General features: G+C 53.5%; 1 protein-coding gene across 1 annotated transcript in view; it reads left to right on the top strand.

Annotated features, from left to right (window-relative positions):
- The window catches only part of MEGF11 (multiple EGF like domains 11), a 355,188-nt gene that overhangs the window by 328,140 nt on the left and 16,395 nt on the right, over positions 1-10,653 (top strand). Inside the window, exons 14-19 of the mRNA XM_039218658.1 lie at positions 2,459-2,605; positions 2,973-3,107; positions 8,086-8,214; positions 9,216-9,344; positions 9,840-9,968; positions 10,524-10,652. Coding sequence (XP_039074589.1) covers positions 2,459-2,605; positions 2,973-3,107; positions 8,086-8,214; positions 9,216-9,344; positions 9,840-9,968; positions 10,524-10,652 — 798 coding nt within the window. The remainder of the gene's footprint in view (positions 1-2,458; positions 2,606-2,972; positions 3,108-8,085; positions 8,215-9,215; positions 9,345-9,839; positions 9,969-10,523; position 10,653) is intronic.

Here is a 10,653-nt window from a genome sequence, read left to right on the forward strand (position 1 = left end):
GACCCTGAAGGGCGTGGGCTGCTGAGTTGCTGCTGGCCTGGTGGCATGAATTTGACGTCACAATACGTGAATTGTTTGCCTGGCTTTACCTGTCAATACAGATGTATAGGGGGTCCTGAAAAATAAAGCAGGGAGATTCCCTAGGGACGAGATAGGGAAGGACCTCCAAGGGGGATGATTATCCCGATTCAACCACTGGGAACACAGGGCCTAGACAAGTAATTAACAAAGCTGTGCCCTTTCAAAAGCTGTAGCTGGAGACCCTCCCACCAGGCCGAGGGTCCGCTCCTTTGGCGCTCCAGTAGAACAGGGGCACCCCATGCAGGGGGAAACCCTGGGCCCTTACCCCAACTCAGATGCCAGTGTCTCAAGAGCCCGGGAGTTCTTAGGAAGTATAAAAACCTCCCACAGAACCAGGCCTGGAATATAAAAATTGCCAGATCCTAAAACCCAGTGAGCCTTGCCGATCCCTGCAGTCAGCATAGTTGCCTTACACTGGGAACCATCTCTGTCCCCAAGGAAAGGATCCCTTCTTGACATGAAAGCATTTTGAGGGTCCCACACAGGAGAGTAGCTGTACTTTGAACTATGTACTTTGTACATAGACTGGGAGAAGGCACAATGGCCACAAGCTGCCATGAATTCAAGGGTGCTTTTGCATGCATTGTGTTTTCTTAATCACAGCAGTATCTGCATCCGGTTTGAGGAAAGAGAGGTGTTTATGTGTGACCCGTGTGCCTTGGTCAGCCTACAGAAAGCACTTGAGGCACCGATGGGATCAGAGGTCACTGTCAGGCAGCAGAGCTCTGCTTTAGTCCGGTGTGCCTCCGGGGAACACCCTCGGCCCACAGTCTGATCCTGGGTTTCCAACGGAAGAATTCCTTGGAACAGGTCACAGCTTTTGTGTGCCTCGAGAAGGGGATCCTTGAAGCTGTATCCAAAGCTTTGAACAGCTTCGTGGTTCTGCCTTCCCCAGGATCCCCCTTCAGCCAGTCAGTCAGTCAGTCAGTCACGGGGTTTGTCCAAGGCCAGCCTCCTGAGCACCGGAAACTGCACCAGGAAAGGCCTCCATCAAGGGGTGGAATGTGCTGGCCAGACTTCCGTGCTCCACAAAGACACCTCATTTCCAGAAGATCAGCATCTGAAACCCTTGCTCTGCTGCCGAATTGAGATGTCCCAGGGAGGGAGATGAGGGAGGGGGTGTGTCCCCTGGACTAGACTGGCACTGGAGGGTGAGTAAAGCCTTTTGCATCCCCTCCCTCCCAGCTCTCTCTCACTGTTCAGCCCTCCCTCCCTCCCCTTCCCACGGGCATAGGTAGGCTTCTGCAATTCCAGCCTGCCTCCAAATTGGTCCCGCTGCTCTCCTCCTGCTAGGGCTGGCTCTCTTCGCTGGGCCCAAGAGTCTTCCTCCCTCTCCCTTTCTCTTTCTCACAATCCCTGTCCCTAGAACAAGGCAGACATGATCTTCAAGCTAATTCTGTTCTCTGAGCCTCTGATATTCACCTTCCAAAGCCAAGCCAGTTTCCTGGGCCCACACCCATCTGTTCACCTAATGCATGTCCGTCTGGAAGTCTTTCTGCCTTAGAGGAAACGCCATCCCAGAGCTGGGGCCCCCAGCCTCAGGCCTTTTAAAATTCCTTCTTAGCCTTTGGGCTGCCATCACCTCTGTAACCTATTTGCTCTGTCTCAGCTCAAGAAGACCAGGTAGGCCTTCCTCCTCTTTTCTTAATAGAATACATCATAGTGCAGAGAAAACATTGGAGTGTGTCACAAACAGTGACAGTGACACCTCATTTTTGCAAGGTGTTGGTTTCCATCACAAACATGTGTGCACATATGATATAAAATCCACTTTGCACTGAAGGGTGTGGTCAAAAGAATCTGAAAAGACCCCACCACTGTCTGAGCCCTCACCCGAGGGCTGGTTGTCTGTGACCCAAAGGACCAGTCGCTTCTAGGTGACACGGCCACTAGGCAGGTAGCTCACTCCTGGCTGGTGCAGCCTCCGCCCCATAATAGCACTCACCTGCCCCATAGTTGGTTTCTCTCAAGCCTAACATTGGCGACCACTAAGATGTCAAAAATGAAGATGGCCTCTCATGACCTGGTCCCTTCTTGGTCCCACAATCTCTTGCCATATCTCATTTGTACTTTATGGTTCAGCCACATTATGCTGTTTTCTTTCAAGGCATGATTCTCTCTCCTGCCTCCTACTCTTTGTACAGAGGCTTTCCTTTACCTGGTAAATTCCTCCTTGGCCCTTGGGACTTAGTTTGGGCATCTCTTCTTCCTGGAAGCCCTCCCTCACCAGCCAAGTCTAGATTGGAGTTTTCCTCTGCATCCCCAGATACACTGTGCTCACCCCCACCTCTTCGTTCTGCATAGCGCCCCTTCCCGTCATCCTTCCTTCTGCCTTCACTCCTCTCACCACTGACCTGAGTCTACCTCTGACCTACAGGCATCCGCTGTGACAGCATGTGCCCGCCTGGTCGCTGGGGCCCCAACTGCTCCGTGTCCTGCAGCTGTGAGAACGGTGGCTCCTGCTCCCCAGAGGATGGGAGCTGTGAGTGTGCCCCTGGCTTCCGAGGACCCTTATGCCAGAGAAGTAAGGCTGAGTGCCCCTGTCTCACAGATGGCTCACCCTCTCCACCCCTTCCCTGTTGGAACTAGTCCTGGCCTGGGAGGGACTGGGGTGTCAGAGTCAGCCCCCATCAAACCGCTCCCTCTAGTCCCGTCTCTCCCTGCACTGGCTTTTCTGTCCCTAAGTTCAGGGCCCGGCCTGGCTCCTTGGCAGAAACAGGACCAGACCACAGCTCCTCTCTGCAGAAGGGGATGGGCCCTCGAAGGAGTGGGGTGGAGACGGCTCTCCCCATGCCCTTGAGGAGCCCCTTCACCCCTGTGTGGGACTGGACAGGTAGCCAAACTGCCTGGGGCCACTGGGGCTGCTGACCACCCTCTCCCCTCATCCCTAGTCTGCCCCCCCGGGTTCTATGGCCACGGCTGCACCCAGCCATGTCCCCTCTGCGTGCACAGCAGTGGTCCCTGCCACCACATCAGTGGCATCTGCGAATGCCTCCCTGGATTCTCCGGAGCCCTCTGCAACCAAGGTAGTGTCTCCAGGGGAAAGTGTGGGGCAGGGAGGTGAGGCATCCTGGGAGGGAAGGGGCTGGAAGGAGGAGGTTGGGGCTTCTCATCATACTCTGGAGGCAGCTCTTCAGGGCTTAGGCCTACCTTTGTGAGAACTGGTCACCACCAGGTGTGAGACAGAGCCATTATGCAGTTAAAAGGAACAGGCCCAGAGAGGTTAAATGACTACTCCATGGTCTTACAGCTAGAAAGTGGCAGAGCTGAGCAACAAATTCTGCCTCCAAAGCTGAAGAAAAATGAAATAAGCATAGCTGAGTTCTGCATAAGAAGTGTCCCCAAATGGCTTGTGCTGAGTGCCAGGTGGTAAAGGCAGAAGATGCCGTGGGAACTCCAAGGAGACAGCTCTGGCATGGGCTGGAGATGCAGCTTCCCAGCCCTGCTCCCCCCACGCTCAGGCCAGCGTCACTGATCCCTCCCCGCAGTCTCCTGTCTCCACAGCAGAGTCAGCGCCAACTCCAGCCAGCCTCCACCACTCAGCAGGACTTGAAAAGGGAGATAAAGCTTCTTTACATTAGTGTGCTGCTAAACTGGCTCTCTGTGGGGGAAAAGCCTCGCTTTGTAACTTTTGCAAGCAAGTTCCGTGATCTAAATATCCCCACCATGATTGATTCGGTCACAAAATTCTTGAATATTTAGCAACTGGTGTGGAGGTAGAAGCCGGCTCTGGCACACACCGCTGCCTATAGCAGTCCCTGGCTCAGTTAGGCCAAGGCGGTGTGGATTTGGGGGACAGCACCAAGCCGTGCAGATGTTCAGCTAGGCCTTAGCCTAAGAGGCAGAGAAGGAAGAAAGGCGTCACGTGTAGAGCAAGCAGCTTGGATGTGGACATGCGACTGTCCGGCAGCAGGGGGTGGCTAAAGGATGTGGGGGCCAGGATGGCAGACAGGGGACTGGGAGGGTGGGCTGAGGCCTTCAGGACAGCTTTGAACACAGGGCTGCAGAATTTGTACTCTGACCTATAGGGAGCAAAGAGATCCCAGACTAAGGTAAACTTAGAGCTTAAAGCAACTTCAAGGTCATCTGCGTGAGAATCTCATCTGGCCTCTGCTTAAATGCTTCCACCGAGAGCTCACTACCTCCCAGGGGAACAGATTCTTTTGATGAATAATCACCGCTGAGCTGGGCTGGTTTTGTAAGTGTATGGGCCGTTAATATGTATGAGTGGAAAGTTCATTCCGTGATGCTTTGAGGTCATGAGAAGTTTGGGCCCCAGGGAAGCCCATGTGACAGTTTCATTTGCTTGCAGCCCTCCTAGGACAGTTTAATCATAACCTGACGCGTCGAGGTTTACTTATTAAACATCGGAGACCCAGCCATCAATACAGATAGGCTGGGTCTAAATTAGGACCTAAACAGCCTGCGGAGTAACTCTCAGATCCTGCGATGTCTGATTTATCGCCCGCTGGCCTAATGAGTATTTTCCACATATAGATCTAATAGAGTTTGCTATTAATGGCAACTGCCCTGGTTAAGTCTCAAACCTTGTAAAAAATTGAACTGACACTTTCTAATGACCGGCTTTCCAGCGAGTTACAAATTACAGACACTGCTTATGCAGAATCATTAAACATAGATTAAATATAACCAGATGTTTTCTTTTCACCAGCCCCCTTCTCCACCGCCCCTCTTTTTGCCTCACTCTTGATTCAGCTAAGAAGTCGACCAATTAATGTATTAGACTGATCGCATTAGCGGCTCTGTGGGTGAATTTGTCAGCCTGGAGCGTGTGAGAAAGACTTCAAAGATAAGGCTGTCTTGTTAGAGAAACACAGAGCCGGTTTGGGGGATACGGGGAGCTGGAGCAGCTCACCCCACTCTCCAGACAGGGCCAGGACTGGGGAAACAGGCTCCCCAAATCAAGCGCCTCCCAGAGGCGGGAAAGAGGAGGCTGGGTGAGGTGCTGTTCTGGAAGCTGAAGCTGGAGCCTGGGCTGCAGGTGCAAGGTGCGTGTCATCTGCCCTGGAAGGAGCTAAGGTTCTGGCCAGGGAGAAGTGCAGGGCCCCAGGTCAGCCCCACAGCCGTGAGCCATGGCCTGAGCCCAGTGGATGACAGTCACAAGCCCCATTTCTGAGATGAGGAAGCAGAGATTTAGAGGGGTCACGCAGTCTGTCCCAAGGTGCTTACCGAGTTAAGTGGCAGACCTTTCTAGCTGGGTGGCCTTGGGCAAATGACTTGACCTCAGTCCCTCAGTGTCCTCCTCTGTAAAGTAGAGTTGCTAAATAGGGAGTAATAATGAAAATATCTAATACTGAAAGTATTACAAGGTTGACCAAACTAGTATTTGTGAAGCACTTTGAACGGTATCTGGTGCATATAAGTGCCATAGAAGTATTTGCTGAATATACACATAAAATGAAGACCCAAACTCCAGTCTTTACACTGGAGACCCCGGTGCACCATGCTACCTTCATTATTTGTCCCAACCACTGGTCATATCCGGGAAAGGTACAAGGTGGACACAGATCCCAGGCTCCTGCTGCCCACAGTGGTTGGGGAAGGGCTTGCAAGGTGAGGCAGTGTGGCATAAAGGAGAGGGTGCCACACATGGGGAAGTTGCTTCTCTTTAAGAATCAGCACTTTCCCATGATCCTCTGTGTGACTTAACTAAGGACCTCAGGGATTCAAGGAATTCCTCCCCCACAACAGGAATGCAAGGAAGTCTTCTTGGAGGATGTGGGGCTGGCTACAACTAGGCTCTAAGGGGAGAAGGTTGAATGGAGAAGAGCTCAATGATGTCACTGATGAATGGAGTCACTGATCCCAGTGGAACCCACTGGAATGTCACTGCTCCTGGGGCCTATTTTGGCCACGTGGAATATTGCCGGAGTGTTTCCTACACGTCAGGCACTGTGCTGAGCACTCAGATGCAAGAACAGAACGAAGTTCCCTGACCTCACAAAGCCTAGGGTCTAGAGGGGGAAGTTTGGAGCTCAGCCTTCCCCAGAACTTGGGAGTTGAGGGGCAGCCAGTTTATTTCCACACATTCAACGATCTTGGCTGGTTTTTCCACATATTATGGAAGATAAAGACATGGGTAGAACTCAGGCCTGGCCTGAAATAGACTCACAAGTCACAGTAACAGAAGACCAGGGAAGAAACTAACTGAGGGTCTGGAAGTTCAAACAAGGACATAGCACCCCAAAACAGAGAAGATGGGTGAATCAGGATTTAGTTCCACTGTAAGTGACATAAAAACCCAAAATAACTGATTTGAAAATGACAAACATTATTTCTGAAAGAAAGAAAAAGAGAGAGAGGAAAGGAAGGGAGGGAGGAAGAGCAAACAAACAAGAAAGAGACTATCCAGAAGCAGACCATTAGAGAATGGTAGGGTAGCTTACAAAGATGTCAGGGACCAGCTGCCTTCTGTCCTGTTGTCCAGCGTCCTCAGCACATGGCCTCCACCTCTGATGAAAGCTAGCTCAGCCGCCTTATCCACAGTTCTTACCCATAGTCCACATTATCCTCAACAAGGGTAAGGAATGGGCAACTAACGACATGCGTTTCCTCTTACCATTGGCCAGAATGCGGTCACATGGCCATAGCCATCCGTGCAGGAGCCTAAGAAATGAAGCCTTTGTGGCCATAAGCCCAACTAAAACTTCAGATTCTACTTCTCAGGAAGAAGACAATGGATTATTGAAAGATTAGCAGTCTACCACGGAGAGATCGGGGGAAGGCAGCATTTAAAGTGAGCCTTATAGGGGCATCTGGGTGGATCAGTCGATTAAGCATCCAACTCTTGATAATGGCTTAGGTCATGATCTCACAATCATGAGATTGGGATTCTCTCCCTTTCTCTCTGTGCCTCCCCTGCTTGTGCTCCCTCTCCCATTTTCTCTCTCTCTCTCTCTCTCTCTCTCAAAATAAACAAACTTTAAAAATAAAACGAGTCTTATAGGCAGGGTAGGATTTCCACAGCTGGCCATGAAGGTTGGCTCCGGAAGGGAACAGCTGGAGCGAAGGCATGGGATGTGTTTAGAAAGTGTTGTGTGGGCCAGCGGCTTATGTGTCTGGGAGAGAGGGGTGATCAAGGGTCACCCAGGTGATGTAGCCACATTTTATTCTGTGGCAGAGGGGAGCCACTGAGGATGCTTGAGCGGGGCACATGAGTGCCATGGAGAAGACAGCTATGCTTTAGAGAGCTCAAGTTGTAGGAAGCAGGTAGAGAATGAACTGCACGGGAAATGAAAGGTAGGTGCTCAATTAACAGCCACACCTAGTTCCACGGGAGCTTATAGCCTGGTTGAGGACACCAGCCCTTCCTTTAGGGACCGAGGAGTGACTCCTCTGGGAGGGGTGAGAACCACAACCCTACAAGTGACGACTCAGAGTACCAGGGGAGCTCAGCGGCAGAGCGCTCCTTGTGGACCCAGAGGGCTGTCCTGAGGCCGGGCTGAGACTTGAGGAACAGGTGGGATTTGGAGAGACAGAGGAAACTGGTGGGCAGAGACAGTCCTCCAACAGTCTAACTGCGGGCCGACCTGCTACCCTGAACTTGTCCCTCTGCTTCCGGCTACAAACACTGTCTACCCTCGTGGCTGTGGGATCAGTGATTCCGGCCAGAATGTGGTAATGGAAAGCAGAAGGAGCCATGTGGACTGAGGGCAGAGGTTGGATTCTCAGCCTCACTGCTTCCATCTGTGAGGCCCAATTCCAGGGCCTCTACCTACTCGTCTGGGCCTCAATCTGTGCCTCTTTCAAAGGGAATCAGTAATAGAGCCTCCAGAAGAATGCAGCCGTGGGCACAAGAGGGGAGCTCATTTATGTGCAAATGGAGAAGGGTGATGGGGCTGTGGGGCAGGCAGTTCCCACCCAGATCTGTGGGCCCAGGGCCACAATGGCTGTGGCCTGGGAACGTCAGGATGCAGCAGCTGCGGGAGGTGGTCTGAGGAGCACAGGTGGGAGGGCAGGATCCAGGCTGTCCTGTGCCCACAGTGTGTGCCGGAGGGCGCTTTGGGCAGGACTGTGCCCAGCTCTGCTCCTGTGCCAACAACGGGACCTGCAGCCCCATCGACGGCTCCTGCCAGTGCTTTCCTGGATGGATTGGCAAGGACTGCTCCCAGGGTAAGCGGCTGCCTCGTGGGACCACCCCCCACCAGGAGTCAGGCCCCCAAACACACCCCTTCCTTGCCCAGGACTGCTTTGTCCCTGGTGTCTCCACCCCCCGGGACTAAAATCTCCTGTGGACAGGAATGCCCACCTGAGTCCCATCCAGCTCCATAGCTAACATGACGAGTTATTAGGATTGACCACTGGCATTGTTAACTGTTGGTATTCAAGGTATTGACATTGTTGGGAGTACCATTGATACTGAGAATTAATGCTCCATGGGCACCTGAGCAAGGAGTAGCCCCTGCGTTTGGTTGGGGAAGAGAAGGGGGGCAGGGACTGGCATGCTGGGGTTTGAGAGTGGGGAAGTGACATGAGGCCAGAGCAGTCACTTCAGAGGGTGAGGGCATCCTGTGAGTGACCCATGTGAGTGATGTCCTGGGCACATAAGCCTGGACAAGGAATCGTAGAAGCTGTTCTTGTAAGGTGTACCCCAATCTGCTATGGAGGTAACAGGGACCACACACGGGTAAAGGCCTAACCTCTAGCCCTGTGGAGCTCCTTGTGTGATGGGTGAGCTGTGGCCAGTATCCTGAGGGTGGTCCCAGTTAGATGGCCTGGACCGAGGGAATTTCCATTCTGGTAGAGGAGACACAGTGCCATCCTCAGGGAACTCGTTACCCGAAAGAGGGGAGTCCCCACCCCGGGAAAGTCCCCATCATCACGGGGAAGTTAACACAGTGTTCACACTGTAAACTGCAGTGTTTAGTTTACCACACACACCCACACTCTCCAAATCACAGCTAGTCCCCCGAGAAGGGAAGTTCAGGAGCCCTCAGAGCTGGGCAGGTGAGTCAGGGGGTGAGTGGAGGAATTCTGGGAACAGTGTGTCAGGAAAGCCAGGAAATACGACCTGGGTATATCCTGGCATCTTGGCTGATGTGCAGTCCCCCTTCCTCTCCCTCCGGTTCTGCCTGCCTCTCTGTCTCCCCCTCTGCATCCCACCCATCCCCCAGCTTGCCCACCAGGTTTCTGGGGCCCCGCCTGCTTCCACACGTGTAGCTGCCACAATGGGGGGAGCTGTAGCGCCGAGGACGGGGCCTGCCGCTGCACCCCGGGCTGGACTGGACTCTTCTGCACGCAGCGTAAGTCCTGCCTCCCCGCCTCCCAGCTGTTCAGGGTCCCGTGCTACAGCCTGCTGGCTGCCTTGAGCATCGCCCGGGCCTGTGGAGTGAGGGAGGAGGCGGGACCCTGGGTCAGGAGCTGCCCCCTACTCACCTCCCCCCAGGATTGGGAAGCCTGCATGGATTCAGGGGGTTGATGAGCCCCAAGTCCTGGAAAGTCAGGGTTGTAAGGTACCCCAGCAGTCACCAAGACCCGACCCTCTGGACAATAGGGCCCAGAGAGGGAGGAACAACCTGTGGCTACACAGCAAAGGGACCCTAGCCTGGTCTCTGGTTCCACGGCACCTTTGTCTAAAGAACCCCTCACTGCCACACCTACCCCTACAGCCTGAGAGTCCAGAGTGTGCAGACAGCTGAGGTGCAGGGTCTCATAGGTCCCCACCCTGTTATCAGAGGCAGAGGACAGGTTTGGTCCCCAGCTGCACCTCCGCAGTTGCCCCCACCCTGTTTCTCCAGGATGCCCCGCAGCGTTTTACGGGAAAGACTGTGGGCGCGTGTGCCAGTGTCAGAATGGCGCCAGCTGTGACCACATCAGCGGCAAGTGCACCTGCCGCACAGGCTTCACCGGGCGACACTGCGAGCAGAGTAAGCCATCCCAACCCCTGACCCTGAGTGTTGGTGCGAGGCACCAGCCTCTTGCAGGGGAGCACCCCTGCCACCGCCCCTCAAAGTCCACTCATTCAGGGCTCTCCACCTCCTCTTCCCTGGATTATCAGAGCAACTCCCAAGAAAAAAGGCTGAAAGGTCATGCCTATATCGATGTGTTTGTAGAACTTCTTCCTCCAGTGGCGGGGGGAGGAATGGAAGATGCTAAGGGCAGAACAGAGGCCTGACAGGGTACCGAGGGAATACGGGAGGCATATCTTGTTTCATTCTTTGAAGCCTCTATGGCACCCAGCTCAGGGCCTGGCTTGTGAAAGAGGCTGCATAAACATGTCTCAAGTTAGGGGGAAGGAGTGGGTGTCCCCCAACTCTCAGGGCTAAGATGCTCTGTCCACCCCCAAGCATCAAACCAAACCACAGTGGGAGCTACAGGGAGATCGGTTTAACTCTGAGTCAGAACTGGGTAGTCATGGCTGGCTACCTATAGGAAGAGAGTGGGTGTGTCTGTCTATCCCATTTCTTCTTCGTGCTACACAGGATGTGCCCCAGGAACCTTTGGCTACGGGTGTCAGCAGCTTTGTGAGTGCATGAACAATGCCACCTGTGACCACGTCACCGGCACCTGTTACTGCAGCTCTGGATTCAAAGGAATACGGTGCGACCAAGG

The sequence above is a fragment of the Hyaena hyaena genome, unplaced genomic scaffold (assembly GCF_003009895.1).
Source record: "Hyaena hyaena isolate Hyena2069 unplaced genomic scaffold, ASM300989v1 scaffold_15, whole genome shotgun sequence".
NCBI classification, from domain to species: domain Eukaryota; kingdom Metazoa; phylum Chordata; class Mammalia; order Carnivora; family Hyaenidae; genus Hyaena; species Hyaena hyaena.